This window comes from Acartia tonsa, chromosome 8 (genome assembly GCF_053477335.1).
Source record: "Acartia tonsa isolate MP-2025a chromosome 8, ASM5347733v1, whole genome shotgun sequence".
Taxonomy (NCBI): domain Eukaryota; kingdom Metazoa; phylum Arthropoda; class Copepoda; order Calanoida; family Acartiidae; genus Acartia; species Acartia tonsa.
The window spans coordinates 32880759-32902508 of record NC_137267.1 but is presented as its reverse complement, the minus strand read 5'-3'; the positions used below and the strand labels follow the sequence as shown (position 1 = coordinate 32902508).

The following is a 21750-nucleotide window of genomic DNA, read 5'->3' as shown; positions in this document are numbered from 1 at the left end:
TATATGTCAAACATTTTATCAGAAAGAAATATTTAAAATTGTGAAGTAGAAACCTGAATAATTTTTCATGTGGAAATAGTTTTCTGCAAATGTTGATAAACATATGTCTGCTAGCATTAAGATGTTTGTACTGCCAATACACGTTGGGTTTTATTTAAAGAATTTCTTTAAAATGTTTTTTTTTTTACATTGTATACCAATAACGCAATATTTGCTATCAGAAAACCCCCGACTAAGACTCGCCTACGACCCGATCTTTTAGGATTGCTTTGTAATTTACATTTTTGAAAGTCTTTCAACAGTATACACAGCAAATTCTCTCTTTTTTAACTAACTTTCCGAATAATATACCTAAAGCATTTAAATTGACAAAGACTATGCTTATATTTTTACCATTCAAGTTTATTTAATATTCTAATAAATAGCGCAACCCTCCAAGTTTATGACTACTTTTCATGAACATATGATCTAAAGAATAAGCTCTGACGCAATGTCATATAAGGATATTAAAATATTCATTAAAAAAATTGTTATTTTTGCATATATGTTACATTTTACAGTGTTTTGTGGCTCAAAAGAAAGACAATTAAAAATTATTTCATATTATACAGTTTAAATTACATAAGATAACCTAGAAATAGTAAAAAATTCCCTTTCTTTTTTTGTCGCAAAAGAGAATTCAACAAAGATTTTCATTAAAAAACACCTTAGTGTAAAAATTAAAAAGTTTAAACATGGTCACAAAAAGATTCAATTAGTTTATTAAATGTTTCATTTTCAGCAAATGACGATTAATCTCTATTACAAAGAATAAAGTGTAAAAAGATATTCTCGTTTTAATTTTAAGCAACTTAAAATGCATTTTAATACCTTTTAATGATTTATTTTTTAAAACATCATTTTATAAAATGTTATTGATTTTTAAAGTTATATATTAGAATGTTTTTAAATTTTGTTAACATTTTGTTTTAAATGTAGAAAATTGGTAATTCTAAACATTCAAAAAATGATTTTATTAAATTTTCATCACTTAAATTGCATGTTTGATGAAATTTTCAACTGATAATTCAAGAAAAATCGTTTAAGTTTTATTATATTTTACTTTGAAATGTTAAAAAAATATATTATTGTCAAAAATGTGGAAGTTATACTTTCCTCAAAAAAAGACCTAAAACATGCAAATTAACACGAATAATGAGATTTTTTTTCTTTCAGGTTTAATTTAGGGTAATTATTGATATTTTTTGTAAAAAGGATTTTATATAAAAAGTTTTAAAACTCAAGTTATGTAGTGGTTCTAAAAAAGGTTGCGAATTTATGCAATTTTCTTGCAAAAAAAATTTTCTAGGATTTTAAAAATAGCAAAGGGTGTTATTAGACGTACTTACAGATACAATTGCTAAGTCATTTTGGCCAAACACTAAAATAAAGTTTTGACATCTGAGCGTCCAAGCGTGCTCCTAAATTAACTAATATTTTTTTAGGGGGAGGGGAGTGGGGAGGGCAATATTTTCTGGAACATAAACAGCTTAAAACCATTGAAGAATCAGTTGATATATTCAATAAATAGCACCATCTTATCGATGGGGTAGTTAGTGAAATCTTACTTGACGAACAAACAAATATCTAGATCATCATATTTTTATTGAAGAATGAACAAAACTGTTATGCACAAAATAAAAAAAGTCACGTGGGCACTATTTTATAGTAAATCTATGTGGTCTGTGGAGCCTGTTAAGCACGTTTGTTTGTTTATTACTTTAGGGCATTATTAGAATAGAAAACAAAAAAAAGTTCTGAAATTATTAAGAAAAGTGGAGTTTTCCCTAAAATTGCCCTGTTGGGCGCAGAACCCCTCTCCTCCCACTTATTTTAAAAGTAATTTGAAATGAGAGGGGGGGGGGTGGATATTTGTTTGTTGTTTATTATTTAGGTCACATAATTAGCTTGGGTTATATCGGGTACTTGATAGCCCCGTAGGGTTAGGGCCCGCCTGTGTGTTCATATAATTATCATAATTTGAATTTGACCATAAAAAGTAAAACGTGTGAGTTTTGATTTGCCCAGGGAGAGAGGGGACATTACGTTGGGTACTTTTATTGATTTAAGTGTCCAAACTTTTCAAACAATAATTCTAACCTACAGATGCTGTAATTTTGTTTATCATCATTGGGGATATTTATATAAATTCATAATCCATTGTATTATCTCGTAATATGCGTGGAATTTGCCCCTTTTCTGTTACTAACGTAAATCTGAATGTTAAAATGGTTCTATGAATTCGTAAATGATAGTACACATTACCTAGTACGACTCTCATTTATTGAGATTATGGTTTTGGGGGTGTGTTCTTAATTTTCCCACGAGAGGGATGGATGATTAACCCCTAATAGGCCCTGGAAAGCACAGTCGGAATAGAAGTTTTAAGATCTTAAGCAACACAAAATATCTATAGTATAACATGAATCTAAAGGGATAAGCCAATGGCCGATATGACACACAAAGTTACTCCTTCTGTAGAACAGAATAAGTAGCTGAAACGTTAGAACACCTAACTTGATAAACCAACCATCAATATTCAGAAAGAGTCCCCAAAGTTGTTAAGCCAACGAATAAGAAAACATTATTGGGGACTATTGTAATAAACAGAACATTGTCCCCAATGTCTCTGATCGCCCAGCCCTTAGTTTTATGACCAAATGAAGGGGACCAGAAGTTTTTATCAAAATCTGAGACCTTATGCAGAAAAATGTTTTTTTTTCGTAAATAATGAGCCAATTTAACCATGACAAAAGTTTCTTACTTCACGTGTTAATTTGGGAAAGTTTTTATGACACCATTTTGATATTAAATTTCTTTGTGGTATGGTTTTCAATAATTATGGATTATCTATTAGGGATATATTTAATTTTAAATCTTTTAAAAGAAAACTTTGAGAGACAGGGATAGTTAATGGTAGATTAATTTGCTTTTCTTAATTTTAACAATTCTAAATTATCTAATTGAATTTATTTTACAAATGTATCCTTAAATAAATGTTATAGGTTGTGAGCATGTGTGTGTAGCTTAAGATCACGATAACCCCTGAACCAATATGGTTCTCCTTCCCAGTAAAGATTCTTTTTAGGCCCAAGGAAGGTTTATTACTATTTTTGGTGATGTTTTGCGGATCACGTAAGGGAATAAACTGATCCTTCGAAGGTTTTGGGCTATTTATAAGATTTGCCCTAAAGCTTTTAGTAATATTAAAACATTTTAAGGTTGCTAATATCTTATTCTAAAATAGATATAAGAAATTATAAAAATAGTTTTAGATGTAAAAAAAAACTTTGAAAATTATGTTCAAGTTGAAACACAATGAAGACCAACCAAGGCGTGCAAAAGGGGATGGATCAACTCCCAACTTAAAATTAAGGAGGAGATTACACCCCCCTACACCTCTTTAATGAAATTAAATGGGAAGGGAGGGGCATAGGCGTCCAACGGGGGGGGGGGGTAATGGGGCGATTACCCCCCCCCCATTAAAAATTTACCCCTTAAAAAAATTTTACCCCCCCCCAAAATAAAAAGCTTGGACGCCCCTGGGGAGGGGGGTATTAGTACCAACCAATACAAGGAACTAAAAGTTTCAGGTCTAAAGATGGGAAGACAAAACGGAGCCCGACCAACAGCCAGAGAGGTGGGAGCAGTGCCTCCCCCAGAAACTAAGACAAATGAGGTTTGCCATCATACCCTTATACTAAAGTAACAGGATGTCTGTTTGTGTGGATGTTTCTAACGAAAGATCTCGATAACTACTGAACCGATCGGGTTCTCCTTAACAGAGTAGCTTCTCATAGGTCCCGGGAAGGTTTATAACTATTTTGGGGAAAGTGTTACCCTCCTAAGAAAAATCGCCCCTAGAAAAAAATCCCCCCCCCCAAATTTTTTTTTTACTTTTTCTTTTAAAATCTAAAATAATGAATTGGGTTATCATTCGACTCTCCCCTCCTTAAGTGCCCCTAGAGGCCTCTAGGGGGCGTATCCGCTAGTATATTATAAGCTAACAAGGACAATTATATACTTATGTAGCACAGCAAAAAGTAACGAATATAAGACATAACTTATAAAGGAGGGGAGAGGTCGATGTTCCAAAAGGACGAACCCCAAACTGTTCCAGTTTTGAGCAAGACGATTCCTGTGACGTCATATAAAAAGGGAAGGGGGGAAGAAAATCTCTTTCCTTTTCTCCCATCTTTTTTGAAGAGATTTTCTTCCCCCCTTACCTTTTTCTTTCCCGAAACGTATATAACGTAACTGGAATCGTCTTGCTCAAAACTGGGACAGTTTGGGGTTCGTCTTCCAAAAGTAGTTTCATAAAAAAGTATCACACGGTCATTCAGACATACCTAAGCTTCAGAGTAGTTTTTTATCTGTATCTACATATAAAGCCCATGGAAGAATTCTCTGAATTTAATGATGACCAAAATGTGTTAAAGTACAGTGGAAGATATATTTAAAATTAAAGGCTATTAAATTTGCCGCTAAAATGAACTAATCACATGTCTCCTTGTCTAGCAAGATCCAATAAAAGCTAGAAGACACAAGTATGTCTTAATTTTATTATATATGAATGTAGTTGCCTGGTGAGACTGTTGGAGACTTGCCTGCTACTGATGCTCAAGAATCCAGGTAAAACAGTTGTCGGCATGTGTTGGGTTCTAATCTAGACCGAAACCGTATCATAATTAAAAACGTTAAAAGTTGTATTTGCTACTGTTATGTCATTTTCGCAAGAAAAATAGTGAGAGATTAGAGGAATGTCTTGGCCACAAAAAGGTGCAATCTCTTTACCATTCACAGTTTGAACTTTCAGACAAAATAGTAAAATCAAAGGTTTGGTTGTCATTTCAAAATTTTTAAGAGAGAAAAGACAAAATTTTATATCTTTAATTCTTACTAAGTTAGAACGTGTAATATAAAAGATATTAAAAAGTGTGTATAGGATGAAGTTAATGAGCAAGGCAATGGAACTTCCCCTCATGTCCGGGCTAACCAGTACAGTAGCTGCTACTTCAGAATATATCTACTCTACTAGGTAAATATCCTGATATACTTGATATCCAGACTAACCAGTACAGTAGCTGCTACTTCAGAATATATCTACATTACCAGGTGAATATCTAGATATACTTGATATCCAGACTAACCAGCACAGTAGCTGCTTCTTTAGAATATATCTACTCTACCAGGTAAATATCCTGATATACTTGATATCCAGACTAACCAGTACAGAAGCTGCTACTTCAGAATATATCTTCTCTACCAGGTAAATATCCAGATATACTTGATATCAAGACTAACCAGTACAGTAGCTGCTTCTTTAGAATATATCTACTCTACCAGGTAAATATCCAGATATACTTGATATCCAGACTAACCAGTACAGTAGCAGCTCCTTCAGAATATATCTACTCTACCAGGTAAATATCCAGATATACTTGATAATATCCAGATATACTTGATATCCAGACTAACCAGTACAGTAGCAGCTCCTTCAGAATATATCTACTCTACCAGGTAAATATCCAGATATACTTGATATCCAGACTAACCAGATTACTGTAGCTGCTACTTCAGAACATATCTACTCTACCAGGTAACTATCCAGATATCTAACTAGTACAGTCTATCTATCTATCTATCTATCTATCTAACTATCTATCTATCTATCTATCTATCTATCTATCTATCTATCTATCTATCTATCTATCTATCTATCTATCTATCTATCTATCTATCTATCTATCTATCTATCTATCTATCTATCTATCTATATATCTATATATCTATCTATCTATCTATCTATCTATCTATCTATCTATCTATCTATCTATCTATCTATCTATCTATCTATCTATCTATCTAGACCCATGAGTATGGTAACTGGAATGGTGAATGAAACTATGAAGCAAGCAGGAGAGAGAGAAGGTAAACACAATGAACTTATATAGGAAAATAGAATATAAATTGATCTTCCTAAATTTCTGTTTTTTTGTAGGTTGCGGGAAGGAGGGGGGGGGGGTTAGAAATTGTCATAGACATTTTTACAAGACCTACATTTTTAGGCCACTGGGAAAATCTGACATTATTTATTGATTGATATTGCTTGTTAGGTATACCTTATTTCTGAGGCAAATGTGATTTTTACTAATGGGTTAATATTTGTGTCCTAATTATTAGCAATCAGTATATGTAATTCTATAATTACTTGGACGTTGTACCAGATTTTCATATACTGTCTCTAATAAAGCATACTCTAAGCTGGCTAAAATAACAATACCAATATCCGCCCTCTCTACCCCATTCCCTTCTTTCTTACTGGATGAACGAACTGACCAATAAATAAGGTTCAATATCAGCAACCTAAATTGACGAAAAATTTTCCCTTGTCAATACATCCACGTATTCTAAATTCTTGTTGTCAGACATATAATTCTAACAAAAAGCTTAATAATTTGTTTTTCGTGTTTTAAGTAAAAAAAACAAAATCAATCTGTTTGCAACAAAGTATTATTATGGAAACAAAATTAAATTAAATTATAACTTTTATAATCAAAATTCATGATATTTCATGATCAGGAATATTATGAAACAAACTTATTTACATTTGTGTAATTAACTTTTTATAAAAAATCTTCCAATTAAAGCTATGAGTTTTATTGTTTTTTTTTGTAGATAATTTAATTTATGCATGAAAACTTTTTTTCTAGTATGGCTTAGAAACCGATTAATATCCATTGGATTAAAACTGGTTGTCAGCCATACTGAGAAATCATGTATACTATCGTATTACAGACAATTATTAAAATAAAAGCTATAAGATTAATACCAGTTTTGCTTTAATCTTATAAATTTTTATTCTAATATAGTCGCGAAAAGCTGTCTATAATACGATGCGATCAATAACTATTATCAATTTTAAACAAGGAAGACAACATTCATGAAAGCAAAGCTCTAATATCAGACGCTAGAACATACGATCATTAACACTTGTAGAGAGTCAGAACTTGATATAAGTATTTATACAGTTAAAACACTTTCTAAATTGTACCAAACTGATACAGGAATCCTTAATATATTTCTAAATTTGTTTATTTAGATGTAAAATCAGTACTATCAACTATGAACGTTCTCTACACTCAAAATCTTGAAAAGAGGTAATAGTTACTTGTTTATCAAATCGTATTATGGACAGCTTTCCGCGGATTTTAAAGTGAAAAAACATCAGATTAAAACTAGTTTTATTACCCCAGAGGGACTGAAGTCCCGGGCTAACAAAACTGGTATTAATTTTAAGATTTTATTTTAAGATTCGTTGAAAATTGTATGTAATACGATGTTATAAATGATTTTTCAGTATGGCTGAGAACTAGTTCTAAACAAATGGATATTAATTGGTTTCAAGCCATAGAGAAAAATATGTTCTTATTTCAGTAGATGAGCCAATAAATTATATAAATATATTAGACTGTTTGTAAGATGGATAGCAAGCTTTGGATTTAAATATCTTTATTTGAGCGTAGCCTCTTTGTAAATTTATTGTACTATGTAAAGTTAAATTTATTACGTCATTTTATTGCTAATAAATGTCTTAAAATAATTCTTATACAAATTAAAAACAAGGATGACAACATTCAAAGCTTTAAAATTAGTGGGTATGACAAACAAATATAAACACAGTGTCAAAAGTTGATAAGGGAAATATTAATTTTGAAGTCTGATGAAAATTGTATATAAATGTGATTTTTTATATTAAAGAGTTGAAGATTTGAACGTAACATTAAATCCTCATTCATAATCTTTATTTATTTATAGAGTTAAAGATTTGAAAGTAACATAAAATCCTCATTGATAATCTTATATATATTTATAGAGTTGAAGATTTGAAAGATACTCTGAATCCTCATATTTAGAATGTTAATAATCTTATATTTATTTATAGAGTTGAAGATTTGAAAGGAACACTAAATCCTCATATTTAGAAGATTAATAATCTTAAATTTATTTATATAGTTGAAGATTTGAAAGTAACACTAAATCCCCATATTTAGTATGTTAATAATCTTTTATTTATTTATAGAGTTGAAGATTTGAAAGTAACACTAAATCCTCATATTTAGATTGTAATAATCTTATATATATTTATAGAGTTGAAGATTTGAAAGTAACACTGAATCCTTAAATTAAGATCAATGATAGATAATCTTGTATTTATTTATAGAGTTGAAGATTTGAAAGTAACACTGAATCCTCATGTTGAGAAGATTGACAATCTTGCTTGTGGAGGAATTGACAAAATTAATGAAAAGGTAACTTTTTTATTTCCAAAATTACTTTGAGCATTTTGGGTTGAGGGAGGGATAGAGGTTTATATCTCCCACCCCTCCAGATCCTTCAAGTCTTATTGAATTACAATGTACTGAGTAGCATAAAAAGATAGACAGAAAATTTAATGATTTTTTAAAAACTATATTGTTATTTTTAGCTTGTACTATGTCGCTCCAGTTGTAGATAAATTGAATGGTACCAAGAAGGTTTATATTGATACTATATATTATTTGTAGCTTGCAGAGACTAAAGAAGTGTATGTGGCCCCAGTTGTAGATAAATTGAATGGTACCAAGAAGGTTTATATTGATACTATATATTATTTGTAGCTTGCAGAGACTAAAGAAGTGTATGTGGCCCCAGTTGTAGATAAATTGAATGGTACCAAGGAGGTTTATGTTGATCCTGTAATCACCAAGGCTATGGATTTCAAGGAGAAAACTACCAAGGTCATTTTTTTTAGTTTTCAATTGTAATTTGAAAAAAAGTGTTCAATAAAAATATTAAGATTCTATACTTTGCGTATGTATGTATATTTCAAATTCAATTATTATACATATGACAACGTTTATGTAAGTGGATTATAGAAGAAAAAACAATTACAATTAATCATAATGCAAAAAAGAACATAAAGTCAGTCATAAGTAAATAATTGCGACTTGACACCTCATTTATGACTATTAGTCAAGTTTGAGGGTTTACCCAAGCCGCGGTTTGTGTTTTCTGATAAGGGAGTAAACCCCTCTGGAGATATGATTGCAAAATTAAATGTGACTTAACTGGTGTTTATTATGTAGTTATATTGTAATTATAAATGTAGTTATTAATGTAGTTATATTGTAGTTATATATGTAGTTATTATTGTAGTTATAATGAAATTTTGTAAGTAAAAAAATTGTAGAAATAATGAATGTCATTTAGGCTAAAATGTAAAAATATGCTGATTTGTGTGTTTAGAAGAAAATTATGCTGATTGTATCATAAATAAAAAATTTTATTGTGATATTTAGAAGGAAGCTACTCTATATTTAGATGTTTAAATTGTTTGCAGCTGTGATTTATTAGAATGGAATGTGGTGGCCTTTTAGGATACTGTAATTTGGTTTGGAGAAGTTTAGATTGCTGACATTTTTGTTAAATCATCTATACAATATTGACATTCCTGAAAGTTTAGGTTAATATATGTAGTCATAAATAGATAAATGCCCTTGCCCTATTAAGCATAATCTAAAGACTAATTTTGGGAGACCTTTATAATAGAAAATGCTAACCCGACAACTTAGCTAGCAAAATTCTGATACTAGGCCATTGTTGTCATGTTTATTACAGAATGAATGATGTAAGTATAATTTTATAACTAATGTCTAGCAGATTAAGAATTGAACGTTGTGGCCGATTAGGATACATTATTTTAGGTTTGAAGTTGATATTGGTGACATTTGCTGTTAAATCTACTTAATAAAAAACGCCTCTGAAATTTTAAATTATTATATGTAGTCAAAATAGATTCATGCCCCACTCCATTAAGCGTAAATCTAAGGACTAATTTTTGGAGACCTACATAAAACCTAGAAAAATGCTAACCCACACACTTAGAAAGCAGAATTCTGATGCTAGGCCAATTTTGTTATGAATATTACAGAAGTGAGTGTTGTAAGTATGATTTTACAACTAATGTCTGGCAGATTAAGTTATATTATAAGATTTGATGGAAGATTAATTTTTTGAAGGCTAAGTTGACTATGAAATATTACTTATTTTCTTGGGAATAAGTGGCCGTTTTAGGTAAAATATTTTTAAATTTGAAGAATTTTATTTTTATAAATGAAGGCAAAGATGACATAGTAGCGATTTTAATTTATGAGGATTATGAAATTTTGAAGATGAAGTGTTGATATTGTCTTGGAAATGTGGTTGACATTGAATTGGGTTTGTAGAATGTAGATATTATCACTTAGATCCATTTTGAGTTGTAGATTCTAGAAGTTGTGTCTTTGAATAAATATTTTTATATAACTAGAGTTGATATTTATAAGTTACATTTTTTGTGTAAAGTTACTCACTTAAGTCACAAGTGAGTTTACTGCAGCTTTCACATTGTGCATGCGACTGTATGCTCTGAGAGCTTACACTAAACTAAAGAAGTATTAGAGTAAAACAATAGGGGTAGGGGTTAAATAACTGTATGTCCCCTCCCCAAGGACCCTGTGCCGACTTTCAATTGGGTCTTTGAAAAATCAACCAATAGCGTTGGGAAATTTAACACAGAAGGATCCAGGTAGTTTTTCATAAATGCTATAGATTTATTAAAGAAGCTATTCTTCTATTGGCTTTATTTAACATTGTTCTTAAATGTTGTAGGTAGTTGCCAGTGCTAGTGAAACCATTGCTGGAGCTAAAACTGTTTATATTGATCCTGCTCTGAGAACTGCTGAAGATATCAAGGTTGGTATCCATCTTTCTGTCTATCTAATTGTATATCCTTATATCTATCTATCTAATCTAAATATCTGACTAAATATTCCTGGTGCAACAGCTGTGTAAACTGATACTGCTCTGAAACTTACTGAGAGATCAAGGTTGTATCCATATTTCTATCTATCTATCAGACTATATATTACTGCTGCATTAATTGTTATTACTTATCTTGTTTGATAACTGCTGAAGATATTTTGGTTGGTAACAATCTGTCTACATATCTAAATGTATATCCTTTTAATATCTATCTGACCAATCGGTTCAGCGGTTACTGAGATCTTAAGCTTCAGACTGACAGACAGACACAATAAGTTCTACATTGTATTCTATATATATATATATACCTATATATATAGGAGAGCTATGTAGAGCCTGCAGTAAAGATGACTCAGGACTACATAGCCCCAGTTATGGTGCAGGCCTACAACGACCCAGCCACCGCCTATGGGGATATGGTAAAGCTTGGCAAAGAGGTTGCCACCATTACTAAGGTAATCTTTTAATATAAGTTTTATCAATATTTTGGGGTGATTTTGAACTATTTTCCTCATCTCCCCCGCCATTCCCTGGAGGCTAGGAGAGAAGCAAATAGTAAAATATACTGTGCAAGATGAGATATTTATGCATATTTTAGGCCTACCTAACTTTGAAAGCATTCCACCTATTTATATTTGACATTCTTTAGTTTAAATATTTGATTTTCAAACTTTATGAAAAAGTCACGAAGCGTGCTGATTTTTTTTGTTTAGGATAAAACTGTGGAGGAAGCGCGTAGGCACGCTGAAAATGCGCGTGAATATTTAAAGAGCACTAGGGAGACTATGGCTAATAAGGTTCACAATAACGGCAACCCTGAACAAAATGATACCCCGAGTAACGGCAACCATGAACAAAATGAAGAATAATTTTACATAGAATTAAGAGCAAAGCTGCTCTACTTGTCTTGAGTGTTTGAGCCAACAAACTGCTTAGATACTGCAGTTTTGGCTGCTTAAAAGTATAAGAAAGCAGTAATAAGATTAAGATTTAATCTAACAGGTTAATTTTTTTGGCTCTTAAAACACCATTTTAGTGCTTTTACACAAATCTATTTCTTGTACATCGAACCCTCGCCTAACCCTATTATTCTTTTTTTTAAATAAAAAAAATATATTTTTAGTCTCTGAGTACTCTTCAAACCTTTGCTTAACCTAACTTGGCCTACATTGAGCATAAAAAGGATTTTTTAAAAGTTTGTATGTGGTCCAAGTGTAATTTTAGGGAAACAGACTTTTGCCTTTGCTACTATCAATCATTAATGTTCTTGTTATATAAATATACTTTTATTTTTATAGTTTATCATCTAATGTAATCTAAAAAGTCGTCTTTGTTACAAGAAAAAAAATTAATAATAATTATATTTTTTCACTTCTTTGTTCATGGCTTTCAAACGTTTAAGATGTATTTTTAAAAAACGAATAGATTGAAAAAAAGCAACATTTGAAACTGATTTCTGTCTTTTTTAAATTGTTTTTGTGCCATGTTTTTGTTGTTGTATAAAATGGTTATTTGCATGGAGGGAAAATTTGAACATAATTTGGATTTGTTTTGCATAACATTTTTAATTGCTAATATGATATGTTCTTGGATATACGAAAATTAAAAAAGCATGATAGAGTAAAAATAAACAATTGTGTGCTGTTTTTCATTTATGCACATAACCATAAGAAAAAGATATATGAAAGATGATAAAAAAAAGTTAAAGAAAAATATTATTTTTTTCAGGTTAAGATATTTCTTATTCTTATATAAAAGTAACAGGGTTACTGTCTGTCTAGGTGTGTCTGTTCGAAGGATTTTGCTAACAGCTGAACCAATATGGTTCTCCTAAAAAGTTTAGCTTCTCAAAAGGTTAAGTGAAGCTTTTACTATTTTGTGGGAGGGCACGTCAAAGAGTATCGTCCCCTCCCTCTTTACCAGTTTTCCTAGAGGCATCTAGAGGCATAGCCGCTAGTATTATTCTAATATAAGTATAAGAGTTTTTTTTATATTTTATTTCTAAAAGGTTAAAATGATTTTAGATTAAGGCTTATAACTTTTTTTCTTCATCTTTTAACAAAAATATAAAATCACCATTGTGCCTTTATACAAATTTTATATTATGAAATTGTACAAGAAACGTGTTATTTCTTTATCAATATATTTTTATACTTTAAATTTTTTTTTTTTTATAAATTATTAATTTCTTAGTATCTTGATAAGAGTTGAAAACTGATTATCTCAGCAAGCTCTGACGTACACAGATATTTGACAGAGGGGTGCGCGAAGCGCTCACAAAAAAAATTACACCCTCCTCAAACAGAAATCGAGGGGGGTGTATTACAGACAGCAAGAGGGGGGTTTTGATCTAAATTGTTGAGAAAAAAAGGCTTTTAGTTAGTGGAACATACATAAAAAAATTGGAAAGATACATATAATGAGACATCTAGACATACATTTAAGGAAAAAATTAGTTTAAGCTTTTTAAAAAGGATTGGGAATTCTATAATCTAAAGGGGTATATGAAATTTATTACTTGGCTGTTTAAAGGGGGTGTATCACAGGTTTTCTTGGACCTATAGGATCAGGACCTCAAGGATCATTATCATCTATCTTATTTGTTTGTTTGATTTGTTTCTTGGGTGAACCTGAAAGGTTTGAATTAAGCCTGTTGCCGATTCCATAAATTCTATGTGTTGTAAACATATATTAAGATCTTAGGACGTTGTCATCCTTGTTTTTATTATAGATAGGAGCTACAGGATATTCTCTATATGAAAACCTGTGGAATGTTCCAGAAAAGTTGGCTACCACTAGTCTTACCATGGCTACAGAAAACAGGTATAATCCTTTGGAAAAGAAGACTACTTAATCCTCATCCTTATTTAAAAGCATAAAGGAAAAAATTTTCAGAATATGTTAGGGAGGGGGAGGGGGTGTTCTGTGCTCGCTAGGATCTTTGAGGGAAAACATCGAAATTGATGTGAATGTGTTATCACTAAAAGTTATAAAATATGTTGATGATTACTTTTCTATCATCACTTGATAACAACTTGATGAAAAAACGTAATTAATAATCATTTCTTTGTCTCGTGGAAATAGGAACATTTATAATGATTGGTGAAGTTAAACATTACAATAGACTTATCAATAGCTTCAGAGGGGTGTAGAAAGAAAATGTATCCACCCTCTTGAGTTGGATAACACTTCTAGGTGTCTACTCCCCTACACCTTGACAACGGCAAACACCCCCTCCCCCCAAAACACGCTCTTTTTAAAACAGCCTATAACCCCTATAATTTTTTGGGACTTTTTAGAATGTTGATTTTCATAGGGTTGTCACTCCCCCTAACTCTAACACTTTTAATTGTTGTCTAAAATACACCCCCTTCGATTTACAGGGGTGTCAAAAAAAGTAAGAGGAGTGTTAAAACCTCTGTTAGTCATGATTTTATCATCTGCGACAAACTGTCTAAAATACGATTAGACAAATAAATAAGAAAACCTGACGACTTGTATTGAAATATCTTCAACTTCAGGGACTATGCCCTAAAACTGTTACATGAACATTATCCGGAACATGCTGAAGCTTTGGACCAAAACATCAAACATATCGCAGAAACAGCTCAGGTATAAAAATTCGTTGACTCAAAAACTTTGGGTACTTTTTTGAATTTAGATTGGTTACTTCCAAACTATCAGTGTTACAATTTTTCAACAAATAATTTTATCCTCAGATGGGGTAATTTTGTTTTGTCATTGGGGATTATTATAAAAATATCATTCATTTTTTTAACTGGAACGATTATAACTAAAAGTACTTAGGGTGGTTTTCCTTGAAAATCCTGTGAAGCCCCCCTTCCAATCATTATTTTAAATAAATTGAAAATTAAGTCGTTTGACGTGTGTTAGTTATTATGTTAGGTTAGTATATGTTATGTTGGGTATAGTGCAGTTACAGGTTAGGACAACACAATATAGGCCCCATAGTGTTAGACATCCCGCAGGGGTTATGCATAAAGAACAAAAAAATTTTAAAAACATAAAATAGATTCAAGTGTTTTTCATGAGATAAAATTTTTAGGCACTTTATGATGGAAGCAAATCAGCGGCTGAATTTACTGTAGAGGCTTCCAAGTAAGAAGGATATATTCCTTACAGTACCAGGATCTATGCCTGTCTGTCTGTTCGTACCGAAAAATATTGCTAACCTATGAACCGATATGGTTTTCCTTAATAAGAAGCTATGGTCATGTAAAGGAAACGAAGTTGTGGTCGTCGTATTTTCACAGTAGCTTTTGAAAGGTTATTTTAGGTTAGGTATATGTTAATGATTGCCCCGCAGAGTTAGAGCCCCCTGCAGTGGCTAGAAATAGATAAAAGCTATTGTGAAAATATGATGAAACCCGCAACTTCGTTTCCTTTACATGATCCGAAGCTTCTCATAAATCCTGTTAAGGTTTGGAGTAGGGTACCAAATTTTATTTATACTTTTTCTTTTCTAAAATTGGTAGCCAAAATTAATAAATATTTCCATGTCAAAATACATCAAAAGGAAAAACTTAAGAGTTAGATCAATTGATAGATTTTTAATGCTTATAAATATACAGGGTTGTGTATGCTAGCGCGAAGAAAAGTTATGCTATAGCAAAAATATCAGTCATCACCTCAAAGGACTTTTTGACTGATGTTACTGTAAGTTCAATTTTTAGTATCAAAGCTACTCTACACGTGTTATTGTTCGGCTGTCTGTCTGTATTTCTGTCTTTAATGAATGAAATGCAGATGATTTACTTTCAGTAATTTTATTTCCCCAACCCTTTCCCTTCCCTTCCAATTCCAATTATTTCCCTTCGTCATAAGATAACAAAATAAACAAAATAAAGTTTTCATAACTCTCGTTCTCCTTTTTCTTTCATATAATATCTTTGTAACTGTTGGACGCTATCGTCCTTGTTTTAAAGTCAATTAAAGCTAAAGATTGATGGATAAAGCAAATTCTCATAGGCCAGGAGAATCTTTATAAGTAATTTCAAAAGCCTATTTCACTCATCAGAAAAAAATACAAAATTAAAATTTATCATATAGCCATTTATGAACGTGCTAATGTACGTGTAAAAAGAGTTCTTGAAGTTAATCATTAAAAAATTAAAAATTAGTTCTTATACCATTTAAGTATATCTACAAAATGACGGCTGATATTATGAGTAATAGAGTAGTAGATAATTCATTCAAAGTTGAAAAGAGAAATATTATGTATATGTAAAAAGTTGTGAATTTTTTAACAGTTTATTTTTAATTTTAGGATCGTTTAGTTGAATATACTAACCGTTTATTGAGCACACATGAAAATAATATCAGATATGTTGCGAGAGTTTTCAGAATGTCGTCTTTTATAGGTAACTTAAATACTATTAAAACGTAGAAAAACATCGGTTTTCAGATATATTTAGCAGTTTAAAAGTCTAAAATGATATATCGAAGTGCTAAAGAAGAGACACGATGTATTTACAGAAAGAAAAAGTCTGTTTTTCGAAAGATATCGAAATTTCAAAGTATATTGTATAAATAATTTAAAAATTTCCTTATGTAATTGAATTTTATGCCTATTATAAGTTAGGTTATGTTATATAAAAGATAAGATATCTCCTAAAAAATGATACCCCAATAGGATAGGAATGCTTTTTTAGAGTCTTCTCAGTGCAAAAAAAGTTTTCTTTTTTTGGAAGATAAGGGGTTGGGGGGTTGTTTTAATTTTAGGTTTGTGTAAAAGCATCAAAAATCCTTAGAATTAGAGACAGAGTGAGAGAACCTTTAGTTTTAGAAAAATAAGAATATGAACAGTATTCTAATATTCTTGTTTTAATTTAATATTTTTAAAATCATATGTTTCAGGACTACTTGGCTACTCTAAAGAAGAATAACTCTAACATGAAACAAATGAATGTATACAAATTATCTATATCATATTTATCATTATTTTTGGTTGAAGATTATATATTTATTACATAATAAAGAATTTTTTAATAAAGTATTTTTTCACCTGAGCTGGATCTTTAAATCATTTTAGTGGTGAGCCAGATCGGGGTGAGCCAACTTTCCACCAATGAGAGCACAGCATTTTATGAAATGCCGCGCTGTGATTGGCTAAAATTCGGATCACCCCGATCTGGCTCACCACTAAAAGGATTTAAAGATCCAGCTCTGAAGTACATTCAACAAACAATTTGTTATTTTTTAAAACTTTAACCGGACGGATTTATGGACAAACCCTAATTATAAAGTTGCTGCGGATAAACAAGGATGTCCAATAGTAGTGAATCATATTTATTTTATTTTTGGAACAATGATTCCTTTGACAACAAAGTACACTATTTCAAGCAAAGCAACTCTATATCAAAGTACTAAAATTGTAAGTTTTCCCTTAATCCGTATCTTGATTTTTATTTACAATATAATTATCGTTTGTGAACGTCTGACCTGAGAGCTTCGCTTTTATTGATGTTGTCATCCCTGTTTACAATTGCTGTATGACGAACGTTTAGTGATAAAAATCTGAATAACAGCATTACCGACAGACAGACACAAAAACTTATAGAGAAGCTTCGATATTAAAATTTGAATTACACATGTTTTGTTAGAAAAATGGTAAGAATTTGATAAATTATGTGAGACTAGACTAAACAAAAAGATATTTACTATGATTAATTAATAATGTTAAGCTTTGTAAGTTTCTCTAATTACATTCGAAGTTACGGCTTTATACATAAACGTCCAAGGGCGAGGGTAAAGGGGATGATAACCCTCCTCAAACTTTGAAAATCATCATTTTAGCACCCTTACATTTTTAAAAAATACATTAGATTACCCTTATTTTATCTCTCTCAAAATAATAGAATTATGAGAGAAGAAGACTAATGTATAGTAAAGAACTTGGTCATAATGAAAAAGGAACTATTAGATGGTTTCTTTATTAAGAAATTGTAACAGTTCAAACCTTATTAGAATCAGCTAAAATCTTTTTGTTAAAAAAGAATAAAAAAACAGGTAAGGTAGAATCTTTTATTTATTCTTTTAAAAAGTTTTAATCGCCGCACGTTTATTCAGAACCAAAACTAGTTTAATAGATTTCTTTAGTAATTAAAGTATTTATAACCATTATGTTTCGGAACGCAATGCCTAGCCGTTCTCGAAATCTTATCTCGAAGCCCTCCGAATGACCAACATAGTGAAGTTTACGAATGTGTATTTATTACCATGAAAACAGTAAGTCTAAAACAAAAATATAAGAATTAATTACATAAAATTAATGGTTATTATTTTTGTAACATCGAGGTTGCGTGATTTCAATTTAATAAAAAATATAAATTTTCTAAAAACTTTAAATTGGCACGAAACATATTAAATCGCATCAGAAATTGATAATTTTAGAATAAAATAATCAATAATATAAAGGAAAATATTCGTATATCAAAACTTAGCAGTTAAATGGTCTATTTGTTGAAAAATTAATGATTTAAATTTCTTCATAAAATTGTACCATTCTACGCTTATTTTCAAGAATTAAAAATAAATTCTTACCACATATGATGTCAAACTAAGCAGGAAGGCTTATTTGAGATCTTCCACGGATTAGAGCGCATGTATATTCAAGCAATACATTATTTTCATTCACGAAGCTCCTCACATGGGAATCATCAAAGGAAAAGTGCGCGTCTTTTTTGTTTGTTTACAAGCCACGCGCGGAGATAGTTAGGAATGCCGCATAACACACTCATTCTCTGGGGAATTCTGGTGTAAGGAAAAAAGGGATTAATGGGTTCGAACTTGCCGGGGAATACAAGAATTACATACCGACACACACCCGTCTATTCACTGGGAATCGAACACAACACCTCATCTTTGCAATATACGTGCAGACAGTGTCCACGAGATCACAATCTCATAACGCATAAATTACAAGAGTTTAAATGTTATGGCCATAAGGCCTAAAATTGGTTATGGTAATTTACGAATACCACAATAACTCAAACCGCCTCAGCTACCACATAAGGATAGGAATAAGGAATGGGAAAAGCATTCAACATTCATGAATTGCACATTTACCACTCACACATCTCATTATATCATGGCCTCATATTCTCAAATAAAATTAGAATTACAGATCATGTAATTGCGAATACATGAATTAATAATCGTTAGTACCTAAACTTTAATTAGGTACCTACATAATAAAATAGGTAATGATTTTATACTAAAAATCGCATCGATAATTAAATAATCAACTCAAACTTTTTTCATCATAAGAAAGAAAGATTAAATAATGACATTTCTTCTACTAAATCTTTTTGCTAGAAAAGAAAAGTAAAATTGCATAAAAACTTCTCAATAATTAGAATTTTTCTCCGATAGAAAAATACTCGTGCATACATCTAAACATTTTTCAGATAAGATAAGTAAGATCCTTAAATCTAAACATGTTTTAATAAAATAGATACTTAAATCTAAATAAAATATGACTGTAAAAAATCATCAAACTTCAGAAAATTAAGATTTCATAATTTTAAATCTTCGTGAATCAAAATTGCGTAAAATTAAAATTGCAACTGAAATATGCAAATTAAATTTACCAAAATAAAACAAAGCTCAATATAAGAAAAGAACTTCTCTAAAATGCTGACTCTGCAATTTCTCTCTGTTTTAAGAAGAAAGCAACATATACATATTCATACAGTCATAATTAAAGGCAATTTGGGCCTCAGTTAGAATGAATCCCTCAAGATACAAACTAACAATATCCATCAAATATTAATAATTGCCATGTTCCAGCTATCCTGTTGGACGTTATGACTTTCCATCACAACTTTTGATACTGCATAATTTCTAACAGGATTTCTGGCGCAGGGCTGCATCAACTGAAACAAACATAATTAGTGATGTTTAATTCAAATCAAAAAAATAAAAAGAATCATGAAATAATTCAAAGAAACTTTTAAAATCATCAATCAAAGCAATCAAATAAAATATTTTATGCTTTAGTTTTGCCGTTTTGCGTCATGCCTGGCCGAGGAAACAGAGCTTAGGTACGGCGTAAAGCGGTCTTATTAAGCTTAACTCTACGAAAATCAAAGAATCTACTTAATTCATCGCGAAAAAAATCTGCATTTTTTCTTTAGGTACATCAGTTCAAAGGTAAATAGTAATAATTTTAATATGCATGTAATATTAAATTATTTATGTGATTGTAATAAATCTTAAAGAAATATTTAAATGATGTAAAAATCTCATTTTGTTAATTTCTTATCATATCAAATTTCAATCCAACAAGGATAAAAATGTTTATATCTGCGTAGGTACCTAGGAAATTTTCTGCGAAAAAAATCCCTGGTCCCGGAAAGACTTAAATCATTGAAAGAACTTGCGTAAACGTATAAAAAACTTAAGTTTGCATTTCAAATGAAAAAAATCTTGCGTCGATTTGAAAGTTTAAACGAAATTGTATCAAAATTTGCGTTTTTTGTCTTCCGAAAAAAATCTGATAAATCTACCGAAAAATAAAATTCAAAGTTAAACAAGAACGATACTTATACTAAACTTTGGGTAGATTGATCTTGAACAGTCGTCTCGCGGAAGTCTCGTTACTCGTGGCGGCTGCTTCATCTGATAATTTATACTTGGCAACCACGGTCCTTCCACCTGGGCGCACTTCTTCAACACGTCCCAGTCTAAACTTCTTCATCAAACTAGTGCTGTCATCAACAAGCACCACATCTCCTGGCTCGAGCAGCACCTTGTTGCGGCGCCACTTGATGGACTTCATCAGCTCGGGCATGAGCTGCTCCTTGTACACCTGATGGAACTGACGGGTCAACTCCTCCAAGTTCTCCAACCTCCTGGTAATGGGCTCTTTGCAACCAGTTTCAAACGTACAGATTGCATCATTTGTCCTGCCACCTAACAGATCAGCAGGTGAAATTATCCTCCAGGTATTGACGTCTTCTCCTGCAGTGGCATACGTCAATGGTTTCGAATTCAACACTCTAGCGGTCTCAGCACACAACACCAATAAATCATTGAAGGTTACAGTAGCACCGGCCAACTTCTTGTTCAACACCCGCTTGACCAGCCCAACCTGCCTCTCCACAGTGCCAACGAACGAATGTGCTGCGGTGGGCACAAGATGCCATTCAAAATGCATCCTGGTATCCTTCAAAAGTTCATCTAGAATGCGTTTGGTACCAGCCATATTGGTACCACGATCTGTAGTAACTCTTCTAGGCATGTTGTAAAACGCCTGAAGTTTTCTCAAGCCGACCAGCACGGCTTCAGTTGAATAATCGGTCAACACATCAATAAACACAGCCTGTGTAAATCTACAAGCTACAATCAACAACCAGACTTTGTACTTTGTCTTGGTGCTCCTGGTGCCAACGCCAGGTTTCACAACTTCTATAGGCCCCGCAAGGTCCATGTGCACCTCTTGGAAGGGCACTGACGGCTCCACACGGTCTGGCAGGATATTAGCCATTGCGGGACTCGAACGCTTGGCATATTCAATGGAACATGCAGCACAATTCTTAACCACCTTCATAGCCTCCATGCGGCCATGTGTGATCCAAGCATACCTTCGGCTTTGCGCCAATGTTTTACGATGGCCTCCATGTCCCAGCTCATCGTGAGACTGTTGGAGGATGAGCTTCGCCAGCCTGTTGTGGCGGCTGAGCAAGACAACACCTGGGCTGTCCTTCATAACTTTCCTGGGGCCTCCAGCTGCGGCCTCAAGAGCTTCATCACCTCTGGCGGCCATTTTGAGTATTGTAAATGACCGAAGAGGAAAACATCCATCATGACCCACTATGGGCCAACAAACCTGGACTTTGTGAT

General features: G+C 31.9%; 1 protein-coding gene across 4 annotated transcripts; it reads left to right on the top strand.

Annotated features, from left to right (window-relative positions):
* The first annotated feature begins 3590 nt into the window (after nt 1-3590).
* Nucleotides 3591-16988, top strand: LOC145326744 (uncharacterized). 4 transcript variants are annotated; one of them, XM_080170125.1, is made up of 16 exons: nt 3591-3718; nt 4619-4671; nt 4976-5077; nt 5909-5970; nt 7142-7199; nt 8264-8351; nt 8700-8819; nt 10732-10815; nt 11205-11339; nt 11598-11681; nt 13616-13707; nt 14406-14496; nt 14951-15003; nt 15477-15561; nt 16172-16265; nt 16762-16987. In XM_080170125.1, exons 1-16 carry the CDS (start codon nt 3641-3643, stop codon nt 16788-16790), a joined length of 1308 nt encoding a protein of 435 aa, XP_080026251.1. In that variant the 5' UTR covers nt 3591-3640; the 3' UTR covers nt 16791-16987. The 4 variants fall into 4 exon arrangements, with proteins under 4 accessions (XP_080026251.1, XP_080026252.1, XP_080026253.1 ...); XM_080170126.1 differs by having other exon boundaries at nt 4985-5077; nt 16762-16984; XM_080170127.1 differs by lacking the exons at nt 3591-3718; nt 4619-4671; nt 4976-5077 and adding an exon at nt 5519-5559 and having other exon boundaries at nt 16762-16988.
* The last annotated feature ends 4762 nt before the right edge of the window (nt 16989-21750 follow it).